The following is a 19,718-nucleotide window of genomic DNA, read 5'->3' on the forward strand; positions in this document are numbered from 1 at the left end:
GAGGGGGCAAAAGTGCTGCCCATGGAAGTACCCTGGGTCTGATGGTAATATTGCCCTTTGAACTCAAAGTAGTGCTCCGTAAGGGCAAGGGTAGCACATTCCATAATGAAGGAAGGTGGCGTAGGAGAGGTCCATTCCTCGGCACTGAGGATTCTCTCAATCACCCCTAGTGTGGCCCTCTGGGGGATGTTGGTGTAGAGGGCCTCCACGTCTAGGGTGATGAGAAAATCAACCTGGATATCCTCCTGTAGGTTATCCAGGAGGCGCAGGACATCAGTAGTGTCCTGGACGTAGGAGGGGATTCGTTTTACCAGTGGCTGTAGAAAGAAATGTTAGTTTACTGCAGCCTTCTTCAATTAAAAGCGCCGGGACACTCTTTTTGAGTAGCCGCGCGCTCTACAAAAAAAAACCAAAAAAAAAAGTGGTCACAGAACTGTGATAAAGGCTCTAGGACAGAATCGATACCTGATACAATTGGGCACCCTGGTACAGGGGTGGTCCCCCTGTGTATTTTTGGAAGAATGTAAAAGTAGGGGACCCTGGGTTCTTTTTTCGATAGAAAATCCGCCTCTTTTTTGGAAATCCACTCCTGACACTCAGCAGACTCGACCAACCCAGTGATAGTAATTTTCAGGCGCTCAGTGGGGCTGGATGGAATGGGGGTATAGTATCGCTTATCCCCTAGTTGTCTAAGACATTCAGTGTCATAGTCAGTGGTATCCATTAGGACTGTTGCCCCGCCCTTGTCAGCCTGTTTGATTGTGATGGTCTGGTCGTTGGCTAAGGAATCTAACATCTGCATTTCAGAGTTAGAGAGATTGTGGTGTTTCTTACTGGGTCTCATTGCTCCAATGTCTTTGAGCACAGCCTGCTCGTATGTTAAGATTTCATTGGGGCCCATCCCACTATGTGGGGTAAAGTTAGAGGGATTGTGGAGACCTGAGTCAGTAGGAGTCTCTTGTGGTCTCCTGTCAAAGGAAGCTCTCAACCTGATCTTACGGAAGAATTTATGGATTTCGCAACTCTGTTGAAAGTGGTCAATCTTCGGGGTGGAGACAAAGCCAAGTCCCTTCTGAAGCACTTCTTCTTCGCCTACTGTAAGTTGGCGTCAAGAAAGATTCACTACTAAACTTATTTGCGTGCTGTCTTGCTCCTGGTATCCATCCCTTGACCTTGTGTATCCTCCCACTGCACCCTCTTGTCTGGCCCGTTTCCTCGCTTGGGCCCGTGCCCTCTGCCCCAACCTCTGTCTAAAAAAGGCTGCTGATTGGTGCCATGGGGGGCAAATTGAGGTGGATATTGGGGTGCATACGGTGGCATCGGATGCGGAAATTGGGGATATTGCCAAACCAGCGGGCCCTGAAAAGGAGGGTGTGGGTAGAATGGTTGCCCACGCCTCCCACCTCTCTTGCCCCTATGGGGTTGTGATTGCCAATCATCACCGCTCGAGTTGCTGTCACTGTTCGATCCTCTCCTGGAGGAATTGGCACTGGAGTCTGAGAGGTAGCCCATCCCAGGAGGGACGTAGTCGTCTTTTAAATACGGATATACCTTTTCTTTTGAAAAACGCTGGATATCTTTGTGTAACTTGGTTACCTTTTGTTTCATAAGAAATTCTTTATGTACTGAGATTTCTTTGTTTAGTTCTGCCAGCTTAGTTTTAAAGCCTGGATTCTGCCCGGCACTCTTAAGTGCACTTTCTGCGATCTGGATTTTGCTGAGTAGTTCGTCAGCTAGTCGTTTTGCTGTATTGACCAGCAAGATAAGGAGGTCGTGGGTACATTTCCAAGAGATTAATGACCATTCGATCTTGAATTGGCCATCCTCCCAGAATATCCTGGGGATTTTTTAACAATGAGGCCGTTCGGTGCTATTTTTGCCTTAAAATACTCAGCCATGAGTGCTCCATGTAGGGTAATTCTAAGCCACTCTCTCTTCATATCAAAGAGTGATTTCCAGTCCGCTGAGTTGCTCCCAGTGGCTGCTTCTGTATCGATACCAAGGATGGATGGTATTCTATGAATGGCTGCTACGTCATCGTCACCGAAACTCAATCCTTGTCCATCCATCTTGTGGTGGTAAGGGTTTAGAGAGGTGAGATGATAGTGCAAATGCAAGAGGAACAGGAAAGTACGAGCTACCGGAAGAAGTTAACAGAGCCCGTGGGTCACTCAGTATTTGACTGAGGAGAGAAAAGTTGGGGGAATGAACCACTCTTACCCACCAATGAGAGAAATCCCCACGGTGGTTAGCCGTGCGAGGAGTGTAACAACAAGTAGGGGAAGAAAAAGGATCAATTGTGATCCAGTAGGGCTTAAATTACCATTCAGGGAAAAGAGAATGGAAGGTCCAGCCACAGTCGCAGCCCTAGATATGTGGACAACAAAAAGGATGACTGGGCTGTTCCTAAGGAAAGGAAGAAGGGAACGGTCCCTAAGGTGCAAGGGCTAGTGCTCAATGGAGGACCACCCCTGGGTATCCAATTTGTTGGATATAATGGTCTCACACACCCTTGCGAGTGTCATGCTTCATCATCGGCAATGCTCTTCGTTGGGCAGATGGTGCAATGCCAAACGGGCTCACCTCAAAGAGGGGCTCTTTATCGGAGATCTTTTATCCAACTGCCTATGGGTGAAGTGTGGGTGAGGGGCCAGAACAGAGTAGATGGTGTAGGTGAGGATAAAATGTGGCACAAGGTACCGGAAAACAATTTTATTCTGGTGGTCCTCTGCCACAAGTAAAATCAAGAATAGCCTGTAATCGCTGGAACTAAGGTTTCCAAGGGCGAACCAGGACTAAAGTGCAAATGATGTGGTCAACATGTTTCTCGCTTCTAGTGCATTGACTGCGATTCTTCAGGACCTAATAGAAAAACTAAAATCTACAAAACATGACCTATAATACTATCAGTTTATATACAGCACATAGCTTGTACTACCTGTTTGACACTGCTCTTGCCTAAAAGGGGAGACAAAGGAGATCATTACCACAGGTAAGTAACAACGTGTGACCCTGTAATGACCATGAACACACTGTGATGATGTGACATACTAGTGAAGATTGTAACTAGTATGTGATTAAAAACAAGTTAAAACAACTGATTAAATGAGTTAAAACAACTGATTGCAGCAGCATTCAAATGGAATCAATCGCAAATCCGTGGGATTGGTGTACTGTTACTCACCTTGAGGTTTTCAACACTACAACAGCCTGTTTGCTTATGAACTTCCCTTGAGCTAACATAGGCACAGATAGCGGCAAGCTGATTTGATCCCAACAATTGGTTCTCAACACAACAAGAGCCTGCCAGCTTATGAACTTCCCTTGAGCTGACTTAGGCACAGATATTCTACTATAATAAGGCCCAATTCCCCTTTTTCTCCTCCACCTTACGCTACTGAGGAACACTATAATTCGGAGACAACATCGAGCTTGTACTCACTTACTATTCAACTACCCCTCCCCACTCCATCATGGCCTCCCTATCCACTTTCGATACCACATGACCTACCGGGACTTTCTGCTTCCTGTTTTGGAGGTTTGGGCCACGCCCGGCGTGTTATTTAATCAGGAGATACGCGACCTGCTCTCCACTATCCGGACCCGGTAGAGATGGGTAGGCGTAACTGGCACTGACTCAAGAAGCAGAAAGTAAGTGAACTCCATTTACACCACAATGGCTTCCCGATATCCTTAATTGCCGTTTCCCATGCCGCGCAGTAGTTTCCCAAGACCCGGGCTCTACATGTCCTTTTAAATCAATTTCACACTGCGAAGCACAGCCCGTAGTGTTCCGATGCAAACGCTCTTACCATGCGGCTACTGCCTAACTACATGCCGTGACTGCCTTCTCCCACTCATCAGAAGACTCAGAGGGAAGGAGGACGCCACGCAGTTCAGCTCCCACCACCAAAGTTGCCAGCCAAGTCATAAAGGCTTCAACTAAAAGATTGCCAACCCCGGAGTGGATCTACACACAAAAGAGTGAAGTAAATATAAAGTAACTCTTGTCATACAGTAAGACGAAGCAGGGAGAAGCGAAAGGGAAAGGGAGCTCCCAGAGGCATCCTCCTAATGATCAAAGGAAATTTGGAAATAGGACCGTATTGAAGTGGTTAATTTCCATACATTCTGAGGAAAAACCAAGAATATCGAGTTTTAAGAAATTTTAAACAAACAAAGGGAATGAAAAATATGAGCAGATGTTAAACGGACTCATAACAATAGAGAATATAGATCCAGGGAAAACTACCTGGATGTGACAAATCAGGGAACGAGTCCTGAAGAAGGTGCAAGAATAAAAGAGGCACAGAAACGCCGCGTCGACAGTTTGTTCCTAAAAATATATTGCTCTAAAATTATGATGTATGAATATGTTTGTGGTAAACATTGCTGCACAAGCAATTTTTAAACTATAAATTGTTTTAGAGAGTGTGTCATAAGTATTGTTGTATTAAGTGAATATATATATTTTGCATTGTTTTTGTGTAACAGAATTGTGGTACTATGATTATTTAAACATATTTTATAAATAAATGAATGACAAATTTTTATTAAGTCTTTGATTCATATGTGGTCCTCCATGATACCGATGGGTTTGATATTTTCAGTTGTAAATTTGGTAACCTAAACAATTCCACTGTCTGAACAAGCAGGGTGGAGTTCCATCCATAACCCAATATTTAGCAGTCCTGTTGTTGTCGTCGCAGTGGTCCCTGCAGCACACAGATGCTGCAAAGTACTGGTACATGCTTTGAGCAGGCCAGCTTTGGAGAACTATGAATTCGAAATTCCCTTCACTTGGATACTGTCTTTCCTACATGAGGTGATGCTGCATTCGGGCATGTCTCCTGTTCTGTGCACTCATCACAAGGCTTGCTGGGAGATGCATTCCACTTGCCGTGGAAACAGAGTTATCTATATGTGTTTCTTCAAACTCGCTTCTGTCTCTCTGCCCTTCAGAAGTTTCTCAGAGATAGGTCGTAGGTGACCTTCCTTGCACTCGACGAGACAAAGATGATTTGGCAAAAAGAGTAGATTTGCTTTCGCAGCAGGGTGGTTGGATCATCTGTCCCAGCACTCGGCTGCTCAGATTCCACACACCTAGATTTAGCATTGTCGAATGACTGACTTTGAACTTCCATTTGAACTGACTGGTGTTATCTTAGCTGCTAGGAAAATGTTAACAACAATTGGTTTATACTGGATATTGGAATACATTGTGGACTATGAAGGGCCTAGAACTCTTTCAGACTCTTCTATCTGATGATCTGTGCTTTCTCTTGCCAGCAAGTTCTGGTGGCTTCGACTGGTAGGTGCTCCTAGGCCTTGTTTTTTGTGCTCCTGTGTCTGCCTAGTCTTACTTCTAGTCGCCCCTGGTAGCTAGTTTTCTGAAGAGATTGTTACTTATTTCTTCCCATGCCTTTATTGTTCGATAGTGAGACCTGGCTTTAGTTTTTAGGTTCATCAGACTTCTCTGTTTAAGTAATTCATGGTTATGTCTGTTAATCTTTAAAATTATCTTTCTGGGGCGATTATATCTGTCTGCAAGGTCTGCAAACTTTAGACTCTATCAAGTTTATATTTTACTGGACAAGTTGGTCCCGTGCGCTTCCTTCTTTTTGGTCAATTGGTGTGTCCGCTTTTCATGTAGGCCACTTGGTTACTTTTCTTTTCATCTTCCTGCAGCCTTTCATGGAGAAGGAGCATCTACACAGACTGGGCCCTAAGAGAGTGGTCTCCATGTAAGAGTACTGGACAAGACATGTCAGGGTGATTGACCAGGTCTCTGATGTCTTAACATGTTGTAAGACGGTTCGATCTGTGTCATAGCACTTAATTTCACATTGGGCTGCTGTCTGCATAAGATGTGCGGCACTCTGGTAAAGAAGGAACCAACTGAAGGGTTTAAGTCTCTTGCCACTAGGGCTATGACAGCTTTCACAGCGCTTTTGAGGACGTTCTGTTGGTTGAAATTTGCCAAGCTGCTATGTGTGATTTCTTCACACTTTTGATGAACCACCAATGCTTGTTGAATCAGGCTAGGAGTGATGGGTGCATTGCCAGGACAGTTATTTTGACACTCCTCAACCTCCTCTCCCTCCCGCACTTTGGATAATACTTTTGAACTTAAGTTGAAAAATGTGCAGGGCGATGTATCCATCAGAAGAATAAGTTACTTACCATCTGACGCTTTCTTTGTAGGATACTATATCTACCTTCCACTCTACGCTTGTGAGGTTGTGCCTATTTTTAATAAGATTTTAAGGTGTTCCCTATTATTATCTGGTCATGTGCCTAATGAGGTTTATCATCCTTCAATTCCCTCCTCCACGGACCGTGGTTGATGTGGAAAAAATGAAGGGACTAATGATAGTGTGCCTTATGTCTGATGTTGTCATGTCTGTGGGGCATTGGAACAGTACAGAGGTCACATGGTGCAACCTAGTTATGCTCAGTAGCTTTGTTTGGAGGAGTATTCTGTATCCAGTCTTGTGTCTGAGATATTCATAAGGTGAAGAATCTCCTAGCTTCACGTGTGGCAAGATAGAGTATCCATGAAATATGAATGAATGAAGGGTTCTGCACTCGTGTTTATATGATATTTAGGTGCGTTTGAACGGTAGGTGTGCGGTACCAGATTAGTGCCTGCCCACTATTGAAATGTGTATGTGGCCCAGTGTGTGAACCACTGGGACTCTGGTACGCACTACTTAAACAATAATCCTTTTAACCATTAAGTTTGTTTCAACGTAATTTTATATCAGAAAATTATTTTGAAGTCATCATTGACTATATCATTGTTTAACAATATTATAATTCTCACAGTGGTATGAAATCGTACATGTATAAGAGTTTCAAACACAGGTATTACAAACACAAAATATAATAGGAACCCAATGCATTTCGGGGCATAGCTGCCCCTTCGTCAGGGGTCTGTGAAAAAAGAAATGCAAACAAGGAGAATATTAAATTCTAAACAATGCAACATCATATTCAATTTTACGAAACCATATTTGTTCCACTCTTACCTAAATCATAGGAAAAAGGTATATGAACCTGTGATGTGTCTTATGCTGCTTCTAGTGGTAATCTGTGGAGGAATCAAAATGAATATATCGTGTAGTCTAATCTATAAATGCGACGCTAATGTGAACAGTGTCGACTGTTTAGATCTATATACACGAGAAGATAAAGTGTTACCTTAAAGCTCACTCGAGACGGTGTTTCTGCGCATTACGGGAGACAAAGAATAAAAGAAGAACCGATGGTCAAACAACGCCTTGGTGTTTCATACGTTAAACTATATTATGATGCATATCTACTTTATAACAGGGATCAAAATCTCACCTGTGGATTGTGTCAAGCCGATTATCACACGAAAATAACCTAAATTTAAATAAATAATTGCCATCAATACACAGATGGATTAGCGTATTGGCACAATAAAAATGATGAAAATTAAAGCGCATGTACCTCTAGGTCTAAGCAACAGGCGTCGACCTTGCTGTCATTTTCGTGCACCTTAACTGCAAACGAAATGAGCACAATCAGTATCGTTTTTAAATTTCAAGCAGTAACCAAAAGGTAATGCTTTCAGATTACGCCGATTAGGGGCTTACCGTTGACGAAAACTTGTAGTGCTTAACACGGTGTCTTTTCAGCGTCCTCATCCGTGAACGAAAACTTCCCTCAAGTGAAGTTGTCCTACATCACTGTTTAAGTTTCCCCTTCCGGGAACGAATGAAAATAGTCAACAGACTATCAAATTTAGCCTGTGAAAATATGCCCGAAGGGAAGCCCTTGCACTATTTGTTAAAAAAGCGAATATAGTCGTGCGCGATTCTACATTTATACTTCAAAACCATTGGTAAATATATTGACGGTGGACGCTTAACAACCAAGATTTTCTAACGAAAAAAAAGTGGAATGAATGTCCGTGTGCTTTTCACTTGTAGTGTATGTTTACAATCAATAAAGTTTTTTTTTTAAAAACGCGCAACGACGCCAGTCTCCTAGATAAGCATAAGCGGTGCTTGGAAATTATAAAAGCTTCTTGTGCATTATGTAAAAGTCGACATGAAATATCTCTGTTCACAACCAATTAATTTGTAACTGAATACAAGTGTGCAATGTTTTTCCTGCCTATTTACAATCTGAATGCAAGTCGTTTTGAACTAAGCAATCAACAGCATAGATTTTATACAAATTGAAATACAATGCCTGTTTTGACACTCACTTGATCCAACTATGGATCGACTATACAGCCTATGTGGCATGTCATGGAAAAGTGTGGTGAGCTTAAACTAATTTATGTATCATTAACTGACAAAAACTTATTTTAACATCCTAGCTTTATGTGCATTGAATTTTATATGAAACTAATTTATGTATCATTAACTGACAAAAACTTATTTTAACATCCTAGCTTTATGTGCATTGAATTTTATATGAAACATGACATCTCCATTTTGTCATTCAATCCTGTCGGGGCCAACGTTTGCAATTTTCGAATCCAGAAAGCTTCTCTCTGTAGAAGTATCTTTGCGTTGTTCATGCCTAATCTCTGGGGTATTAACTCAATGATTTGAAATCGAAGTTGCGCAATGTTGTGGTTTTTTTCAATCCAATGTTGTGCTAACGGTGACGTTAGGTTTTTGTTGCGAATCCGACTTTTATGCTCGCTGAGCCTGATTTTCATTTTTCTATCAGTTTTCCCGATGTATAGCAGCCCGCAGGGGCACTTTATTGAGTATACAACGTGGAATGTCTAAGCGGAATCTTTTCTCCAGTTCTAGGGTGCAATAAGATATTGCCAGTGATTACGTTATTGCAGTTCTTGCAATTAAAACACCTCGTTGTCCCTTTATAAGCAGAATCACGTTGCGGCATCGTTGGTTGGTTCAGTAGTTCCTTGAGGTTTTGTGCTCTTTTAAATGCAAATAATGGTCGTGCATCAAATAACGTATCAAAATCCTTTTCTGCAAATAAAATTTCCCATCTCTTGGAAATACATCTTTTTATATCTCTAGATGCGGTTGAATACTTGGAAACAAATACCATTTTGGTGCTCGTGGTCTTTGATCTCTTTTATAGTGTACCTCGAGAGGGGTTATCCAAAAAAACTGTTAGAAGCTCATTTAGATAAAATCAAAACAACACCAAGGACAGAACTAACCTCAAGGAACTACTGAACCAACCAACGATGCCGCAACGTGATTCTGCTTATAAAGGGACAACGAGGTGTTTTAATTGCAAGAACTGCAATAACGTAATCACTGGCAATATCTTATTGCACCCTAGAACTGGAGAAAAGATTCCGCTTAGACATTCCACCAATTGTGACTCAGAACACATTGTATACTCAATAAAGTGCCCCTGCGGGCTGCTATACATCGGGAAAACTGATAGAAAAATGAAAATCAGGCTCAGCGAGCATAAAAGTCGGATTCGCAACAAAAACCTAACGTCACCGTTAGCACAACATTGGATTGAAAAAAAACCACAACATTGCGCAACTTCGATTTCAAATCATTGAGTTAATACCCCAGAGATTAGGCATGAACAACGCAAAGATACTTCTACAGAGAGAAGCTTTCTGGATTCGAAAATTGCAAACGTTGGCCCCGACAGGATTGAATGACAAAATGGAGATGTCATGTTTCATATAAAATTCAATGCACATAAAGCTAGGATGTTAAAATAAGTTTTTGTCAGTTAATGATACATAAATTAGTTTAAGCTCACCACACTTTTCCATGACATGCCACATAGGCTGTATAGTCGATCCATAGTTGGATCAAGTGAGTGTCAAAACAGGCATTGTATTTCAATTTGTATAAAATCTATGCTGTTGATTGCTTAGTTCAAAACGACTTGCATTCAGATTGTAAATAGGCAGGAAAAACATTGCACACTTGTATTCAGTTACAAATTAATTGGTTGTGAACAGAGATATTTCATGTCGACTTTTACATAATGCACAAGAAGCTTTTATAATTTCCAAGCACCGCTTATGCTTATCTAGGAGACTGGCGTCGTTGCGCGTTTTTTTAAAAAAAACTTTATTGATTGTAAACATACACTACAAGTGAAAAGCACACGGACATTCATTCCACTTTTTTTTCGTTAGAAAATCTTGGTTGTTAAGCGTCCACCGTCAATATATTTACCAATGGTTTTGAAGTATAAATGTAGAATCGCGCACGACTATATTCGCTTTTTTAACAAATAGTGCAAGGGCTTCCCTTCGGGCATATTTTCACAGGCTAAATTTGATAGTCTGTTGACTATTTTCATTCGTTCCCGGAAGGGGAAACTTAAACAGTGATGTAGGACAACTTCACTTGAGGGAAGTTTTCGTTCACGGATGAGGACGCTGAAAAGACACCGTGTTAAGCACTACAAGTTTTCGTCAACGGTAAGCCCCTAATCGGCGTAATCTGAAAGCATTACCTTTTGGTTACTGCTTGAAATTTAAAAACGATACTGATTGTGCTCATTTCGTTTGCAGTTAAGGTGCACGAAAATGACAGCAAGGTCGACGCCTGTTGCTTAGACCTAGAGGTACATGCGCTTTAATTTTCATCATTTTTATTGTGCCAATACGCTAATCCATCTGTGTATTGATGGCAATTATTTATTTAAATTTAGGTTATTTTCGTGTGATAATCGGCTTGACACAATCCACAGGTGAGATTTTGATCCCTGTTATAAAGTAGATATGCATCATAATATAGTTTAACGTATGAAACACCAAGGCGTTGTTTGACCATCGGTTCTTCTTTTATTCTTTGTCTCCCGTAATGCGCAGAAACACCGTCTCGAGTGAGCTTTAAGGTAACACTTTATCTTCTCGTGTATATAGATCTAAACAGTCGACACTGTTCACATTAGCGTCGCATTTATAGATTAGACTACACGATATGTTCATTTTGATTCCTCCACAGATTACCACTAGAAGCAGCATAAGACACATCACAGGTTCATATACCTTTTTCCTATGATTTAGGTAAGAGTGGAACAAATATGGTTTCGTAAAATTGAATATGATGTTGCATTGTTTAGAATTTAATATTCTCCTTGTTTGCATTTCTTTTTTCACAGACCCCTGACGAAGGGGCAGCTATGCCCCGAAATGCATTGGGTTCCTATTATATTTTGTGTTTGTAATACCTGTGTTTGAAACTCTTATACATGTACGATTTCATACCACTGTGAGAATTATAATATTGTTAAACAATGATATAGTCAATGATGACTTCAAAATAATTTTCTGATATAAAATTACGTTGAAACAAACTTAATGGTTAAAAGGATTATTGTTTAAGTAGTGCGTACCAGAGTCCCAGTGGTTCACACACTGGGCCACATACACAAGATAGAGTATCCACCAGAAAAGCACAGAGTATTCATCAGAAAAAGCATTACCAAAGATAAGTGTCTTTTTGTTACTTCCAGTGCAAAACTGTTCTTGGCTGTGAAGAGGAAAAAACAGTGCCAGAAGACCTCTAAATGAGGGAATGGATCAAAGGTGTGTGGAATGGGACATCTGCTGATATAAGCCAGAAGTGTTACTGCCTAGTGTAAAATGAGCTACTTAATTAGCAGTCTCGTAATTGCAGTTGTCACTACAAGGATCCGCATTTGCACCAGCAAAAATGTTATCCTTATTGAAGGAAGCTGTAGGTGTTTGCACTGTATCCATTTGTAAATAAATATTTAGTCTGTGTAGAAGGAGCTCTGAGGTCACCACATTTGAAAGAAGAATTTCGAATTTTGAAAGAAAAACCTTATTCTTTTTTTAAATTAAAGTTACTTAGGTAATTTACTTGGAAAACTGAATCGAAGTAAACAACATAAACCTAAAATGACTTACCCTAATGAGCAATAAAGTGTAAATTATTTTATATTGATTTTTGTCTAGGTTAATTTACTTTGGTGGTTATGGATGCAGAAAGCACAATGAACTAAGTGATTGTTTTGACGTTCAAGATGCATCCTGGGTAAGTACATACTTTGTAGATTTTCTATTGTTCAACAGTAATAGATATCATATTTTATGTTATTTACATATGAAATAGTAGAGAAACAGCACAGGAACAAGCATTTGGAACAAGTCCATTCACTGAATGTATACCACAATGGAGCATAACATGAATAACATTTTGTTCATCACAGAGGCAGTAGCCATGCCCTTTTTTTTTTAAAGCTGACACAGTACTCAATAGGAAAAGTTGTTCCTCTACCAGGGGATCTTCATTATTAGTCATAAGTTCTCAATTGTCGTACCCGTAATCCCAGAACATTTTGTTTATATAGTATAATTCCTTTAAAAATTGTATATACACTTATTTTGAAACAAATAAATAAAGAAAATTACATATTTTAGTACAGTCTGGAATTTATATATGTATATTAGGCAATTTTCTATCATTTACTTTAGAAACAAACTATTTTTTTAATGAAATATCACTAGCATTAACATAGTGACCTGAATACTAATTCAGAGATCTTTTTTATACTGACGTGTGAGAGAAAACAGGGACAATTTAACATTATAGGCCGAAGTCTGATAAAACACTATTCCTTCAAGGAATAGCATATCATCCGTACGCCATCATGCCCTCTAAGTGGCAATAGAGCTAGTTGTTGTTATCCAGCTTCTGCTGACAGGATCCTCGTGCATTGAGCTCTAAATGTATTCATAGTTTTTTGCCCTGCCATCTGTCTAAACTTTTTACAACCCCTTGTCTTGAAGTAATTAAAGACAAGCTTTACAATTTGTTTGACTCGCGACAATATTTTTTCCTTCAGAGAATGCCATCCTTTTTTCTGTAGTGTCCCACATGTAAAGGAAAGTCCAAGCAGATCTTCACACATTCTGTATTGTGTGCCTTCGCAAATCGCGTTGTCCTAACTTCTGTGAATTCTGTAAGAGCTATGGGGACTTTAAAGGACAGGTAGAAGATATAGCAGGAAGATCCATCTAGAAGACTCCAGGGATATGGAGACGTTGCCCCCTTTGCATCTACTTTCTGATGGATAAATCTGTCAGTGGATTCCTCAACTTGTGAATATCCCCCTGCGTCAGCAACGTTCGGAAAATTCTGCTGTAGCACGCCGGCGTGGACGACGTCACAGGAGCACGGCATCGCGCGCGACTCCGCTGACGTCACCGACTCCATATATAGGCCTACGTCGGCGTGATGACATCAGTTCCCTTTTTTCCGCGTCGTCGACGCTAACGATTTCGAGGGATCTTCTGTTGCGTTGATAGTAACTTTGTTACTATTGTAGGATATCTGTATCTTTCCAGTGTCACTGTCTTCTGTCGTGATGTAGTCTAAGAAGACTGGTTTTAAGCCATGTGGTGAATGCGGAAAAATGATGTCCATCACAGATCCGCATGATGAATGTATATGGTGCCTGAGTTCAGATCACGACGTCCAGGGTTGTCGATCCTGTTCGAGCCGGCGTGCTACAGAAGAATTTTCCGAACGTTGCTGACGCAGGGGGATATTCACAAGGTGAGGAATCCACAGGCAGATATTGTATCCACCTGAAAAAGCGTTACCGAAGGTAAGTAACTTGTTCTTCTCCGCCATTTCCAAGGACACCCTCTCATAGGGTGGAGCCTGAGAAAGACCACCGAGGAAGAAAAGAAGGCGTATGAGGTCGACTTTGAGAACTTTGATATTGTCAGTAGGGTCTGTTACAACCTGTTCAATCCAGAGAGCTGGCTCAACATCCAGAAGAGGTACGTCGATATCATGAAGTGGTAGGTAGATGTTGAAGACTGTGTGGATATTCTTTTGCTTGAAGATTTCCGACAGGCTTGCAGAGATTCTCTCATATTCTACTGAGTCAAAAAGATCCCTTTGATGCTCTCTAGAGCGGAGCCTGTCCAGATGATATATAATTTTTATCTGTACAAGGAAAATACCCAATGATGACACATGCTGCCAATCAATCAATCAATCAGTGAACTTGTAAAGTGCACTACTTACCCGTGAGGGTCTCAAGGCGCTGAGGGGAGGGGGTGCCGCTACTGCTCGAAGAGTCAGGTCTTGAGGAGCTTTCTGAAGGTGAGCAAGTCTTGGGTCTGCCGCAGATGGGTGGGAAGGGTGTTCCAGGTCTTGGTGGCGAGGAAGGAGAAGGATCTGCCGCTGGAGGTTGTTCGTTGGATGCGCGGGACGGCGGCGAGGGCGAGGCTGGCGGAGCGGAGCTGGCGGGCGGGGGTGTAGAAGTTGAGTCTGTTGTTCAGGTAGGCTGGTCCGGTGTTGTGGAGTGCTTTGTGTGCATGGGTGAGGAGTTTGAAGGTGATCCTCTTGTTGACAGGGAGTCAGTGCAGGTCTCTTAGGTGGGAGGTGATGTGGCTGCGGCGGGGGACGTTGAGGATCAGTCGGGCGGAGGCGTTACCAAGACTGGTGGCTATTCGTCAAAGATGTAGCATAGTTTGCCCAGCCCTCCAGGATACAGCCTATTAGGCTAAGCTCTCCCTATTTTCTCTTACATTTCTTTTAAGAATGTTTTGTGATAGTTTTCTAACCATTAGGTTATTCTAGTGATTTTGTTTCAATGTAGGAATAATTTCCTTTTTAAAATGTATAAATGAACATTGTTCAGTATCGCTTTTCATGGGATGTTCTAAAGTGTTCCAGGATTCTACTTGTGCCGTTGTGGGTCGAAACAATTCAGTGCTTTTGACTATAATGAAGATTCCTCTGGAGTAGAGTGAGGATTACAGGCAAGTAACTATCCTCCTTTAGAGGATCGCCATTTAAATAATAAGCATTAAATCGTCCTGCACAACTGCGGTATCCCCGGGGGCGTGGTCTGGCCACCGAGGAAGATGGCCGCTTAGGAGAGGAACTCTGCTTCGGATGGAACCCCTAACTGATGCACCGCTCCTTTCAACGTGAATGGGACTGCTATAGCATGCGTTTTTGCAACGTCAAGAGTACCTGCATCGATTGGAGTGGATTTCGCTGCTATGTAAACCTTTCCTGAGTTTTATTTTCCCCGCTGAATTAGCCGCCTGACAGACGTGCGCTGGGCCCTGTTGCGCAAACTACAATTACCGGCCCTCGCGTGAATGGTGCGTGCAGTCTCTCACCTCACGGTAAGGCTTCCTGCTTACGCAAGCACCGGAATGAGGAGACGACGTCTTTTACCTCAAGGCAGCTGCAAATGGCGACCCTCCTGTTATTTCTGAAGCCTTTCAACCTCTGTCTGGAACATTGTGCCTCGTATATCCACTCTGGAGTGTATATTTATAGCACCAATTACTAACGGATCGGCCTCAATGCAAAGAAATGAGAGGCTGCTTGCTTTAACCTGGAAGTAGGGGATAACTCTGGGCTTTTTCAAGAAATATTTAAACAAAGACTGTACATAAATATTTTAGGAAGCAGTCAAATATCCTTTGCTTCTACAACATACTGCAAAAGTCAAACAAGTCGCCTCAAGCCACAATACATGAAAATAATAGAGGGGCTGTGTGGTATGCACAGAGCCAAAAATTCAGTCATAAAAGAGTTGGAATGTGCTCTTTACATACATTACAGCACGTGGCAAGGCCATTAATAACCAGTAACAGGATGTTTCTTCAGTGATATTCATCTCTACTACTGGGAAACGAAGGAGTAAATACTTAATGCAACAGCATTATCTTCCGATCAAATGAGAGATTTCTACGCTCAGATTGCAGCAAATGTGTTTAAAGCGCCACAACTCAAATGTATTACCTAATGATGTATACTCCAGATTACCTCTACATCTGCATCTGGTATAGTGAGTTCGCTATGCTGTGGGCTTATGATGTCATCACTGTCGCCTCATAAGGATGTTCATTTGCCAGCTCTTATTTAGGCTCATAGCTTGAGGTGAATGTATTATATAACAAGAATAGCGCAGTATATGAGAAGCTAACTTTGAAATATTTATCTTGAGCCTTAAATGTGTGTAATATTCACAGACTACTGTTTCTTCATGTGAGAGTCCCTCCTGAATGAAATGTGGTAAATTATAAAGCCTCAGCATTGTCATGTCTGTTATAGCCGTTTCAGAATATTCTGACTGGCATTATCTGAAGAGAAGTGACTCTCGGCTTACTACTTTGTATTAAGTGAATATATCTCCTACTTCTCAAATTGCATATCCCTCATTTTTGTGCTTTAGTCACTGTTACAACGTTATAATGAACAAGGGTCCTTAGCTTATTTTAGAATCCAAAAAACAATACTGTATAGAAACACAATGGAAAGCTATACGTGATAAAGTTTCCAAACCCAGCCGGGAAAGGAGTTTATTTTATCAAGAAACAATGTTCAATCCTACAATACAAACGTAATAACAAGACACAAGCCTGTGCCGTACAAAAAAGAGGGAAAAGAAAAATAGAATAAAGGTGAAAGCGGTGTCTATCAGGCAAAGAAAGAGAGCAAGGACAGGGCACTGTAAATAGGTAAAAGATCAATAACAGTATCGCCTGGAGTGGAGTATACACAATCTTATTTGTCAATATTGTAAATGTAAATCCACTCATGGGTGTCGACGTTTCGATCCCTATTGCTCAACTAGATACATGGGATCATCATCAGGACATTTGTAATGAACAAGACATGCCTGATTGTAAGAAAGCCTGTTTAGGAGAAACGAAGAGAAAAAGAGATATTTCAAACACTTAAGAGTAGTTTGCAGATGTATGGCAACTATGTAACGAATTCGCAGTGTGTGACCAAGTGCACGGTGTTTGTGACCTAATCAAGCACATAATAACAACATTTTCATACTCCTCGGAATCGCAGTGACGTGCGTGAAGGGCTGCGACGACCAGTTGTGCCGTGATAGTGATCAATTCAGTTTGTAGTATACTGGGGAACAGGGATTTCCATCGTGAGGTGACGGTGCAGGTTCAGTAGTTGCGTGGCTAGGGGTAAATAGGTGATTGGGGATAGCCCTGTGGATTATGAGTCACAATAAGTGTAATCATACCTCAGTGGATCTATGCATGAAGCCTCACATGGGAGGTGTGCTTCACTTCAAGGCTTTTGGCCGAAGAGATCGTGCTGAAATGGGAGTAAATTTAAAACACAAGGTTACGAATTCCCTGGTTCACAATTTCAGCGAACCGTGATGTAAAAATAACCACATACCACGTAGTAAAATGTCGTGGAAGTCTTTTTGGGGGTCCAGACGAATTGTTCATTAGAGAATTCGTATTCCGTTTCCAACTGCATACGATGGCAGCGCTGAAAACAGAGCGGGAATTCTGTATCAAGGTGCAAGGGGGCTACAAAACAGGGTGGTAGTTTATGGAAGAACCTTCCTTACCTTACTTAGCTCATCAGGGGAGCAGGATAAAGAATTTACGTGTAGGCAACGGTGGCCATACACGGGGGTTGCCAACAATGTGGCCTTCAGACGCTGTAATAGCAAGGGGTATATATCAGCACATAGACTAAGAGCGGGCCATAACCAGACAGTGTTAAAATTTCGCAGTTACTTACAAAGTCAAGGTAAAGACTCGTCTCTCCCGTGGCTTCTCGGGCAGTGCCGGTTGCAAGTCAACGGACTGAGAGTGCGCGCGGAGTTGTCTGCAGCCACGCTGGTCACGTGACCTTCATTGCGGGTGCCATTATAGAACGGCGAGTTGTCTTGGTGGGGGCCATCTTGGAGTGGATGGCTGTGCGGGCTAATGCTACCAGTGTGAGGGAGTGCACGGACAATTAGGTAGTGATGGTGACAATGTGACATTAAAAACGGTGGTACGTATTCAATAAAATAAACCACATAACGTTTTGCTCCCAGGAGGCCAGATTTCTTGTCTTTCAGCCAGTTATGCATTCCATCATGGAGTATTTATCTGGGAACACAACCCTTTCAGAGAAAGGCTCATTCCGTTACTGCTTCATGATATAGTCTCATTGGTCATAGGTTCAATCACAGTAGCGTGGTCCAGTCCTCACTTCGATTGAGCCCTGTGTGAATGGTATTAAATTGAATGATGGATTTCAATTCCTCACGGTTTAGTAACTGCTGTAGGTTGCCACCTCTTTGTGGTAGTTTGATGGATTTCAGGACGGTCCATTGGAGGTCATCCGCTGTATGGTTCATGCTGGCATAATGTTCAACCAAAGGGGCGTTAGGAGTGCCGCACCTTATGCGACTCCGATGTTGACTTATACTGGTAGCATTAGCCCGCACAGCCATCCACTCCAAGATGGCCCCCACCAAGACAACTCGCCGTTCTATAATGGCACCCGCAATGAAGGTCACGTGACCAGCGTGGCTGCAGACAACTCCGCGCGCACTCTCAGTCCGTTGACTTGCAACCGGCACTGCCCGAGAAGCCACGGGAGAGACGAGTCTTTACCTTGACTTTGTAAGTAACTGCGAAATTTTAACACTGTCTGGTTATGGCCCGCTCTTAGTCTATGTGCTGATATATACCCCTTGCTATTACAGCGTCTGAAGGCCACATTGTTGGCAACCCCCGTGTATGGCCACCGTTGCCTACACGTAAATTCTTTATCCTGCTCCCCTGATGAGCTAAGTAAGGTAAGGAAGGTTCTTCCATAAACTACCACCCTGTTTTGTAGCCCCCTTGCACCTTGATACAGAATTCCCGCTCTGTTTTCAGCGCTGCCAACGTATGCAGTTGGAAACGGAATACGAATTCTCTAATGAACAATTCGTCTGGACCCCCAAAAAGACTTCCACGACATTTTACTACGTGGTATGTGGTTATTTTTACATCACGGTTCGCTGAAATTGTGAACCAGGGAATTCGTAACCTTGTGTTTTAAATTTACTCCCATTTCAGCACGATCTCTTCGGCCAAAAGCCTTGAAGTGAAGCACACCTCCCATGTGAGGCTTCATGCATAGATCCACTGAGGTATGATTACACTTATTGTGACTCATAATCCACAGGGCTATCCCCAATCACCTATTTACCCCTAGCCACGCAACTACTGAACCTGCACCGTCACCTCACGATGGAAATCCCTGTTCCCCAGTATACTACAAACTGAATTGATCACTATCACGGCACAACTGGTCGTCGCAGCCCTTCACGCACGTCACTGCGATTCCGAGGAGTATGAAAATGTTGTTATTATGTGCTTGATTAGGTCACAAACACCGTGCACTTGGTCACACACTGCGAATTCGTTACATAGTTGGCATACATCTGCAAACTACTCTTAAGTGTTTGAAATATCTCTTTTTCTCTTCGTTTCTCCTAAACAGGCTGTCTTACAATCAGGCATGTCTTGTTCATTACAAATGTCCTGATGATGATCCCATGTATCTAGTTGAGCAATAGGGATCGAAACGTCGACACCCATGAGTGGATTTACATTTACAATATTGACAAATAAGATTGTGTATACTCCACTCCAGGCGATACTGTTATTGATCTTTTACCTATTTACAGTGCCCTGTCCTTGCTCTCTTTCTTTGCCTGATAGACACCGCTTTCACCTTTATTCTATTTTTCTTTTCCCTCTTTTTTGTACGGCACAGGCTTGTGTCTTGTTATTACGTTTGTATTGTAGGATTGAACATTGTTTCTTGATAAAATAAACTCCTTTCCCGGCTGGGTTTGGAAACTTTATCACGTATAGCTTTCCATTGTGTTTCTATACAGTATTGTTTTTTGGATTCTAAAATAAGCTAAGGACCCTTGTTCATTATAACGTTGTTATACCC

The 19,718-nt window shown here is 42.0% G+C and overlaps 1 protein-coding gene across 2 annotated transcripts in view; it reads left to right on the plus strand.

Moving 5' to 3' along the window:
- The window catches only part of KLHDC1 (kelch domain containing 1), a 1,359,852-nt gene that overhangs the window by 644,180 nt on the left and 695,954 nt on the right, over positions 1 to 19,718 (plus strand). For both annotated transcript variants that reach the window (XM_078659709.1, XM_078659708.1), the window contains exon 5: positions 11,927 to 12,005. In XM_078659709.1, the coding sequence (XP_078515835.1) occupies positions 11,927 to 12,005 (79 nt within the window). The remainder of the gene's footprint in view (positions 1 to 11,926; positions 12,006 to 19,718) is intronic.

The sequence above is a fragment of the Lissotriton helveticus genome, chromosome 9 (assembly GCF_964261635.1).
Source record: "Lissotriton helveticus chromosome 9, aLisHel1.1, whole genome shotgun sequence".
In the NCBI taxonomy this organism is placed as follows: domain Eukaryota; kingdom Metazoa; phylum Chordata; class Amphibia; order Caudata; family Salamandridae; genus Lissotriton; species Lissotriton helveticus.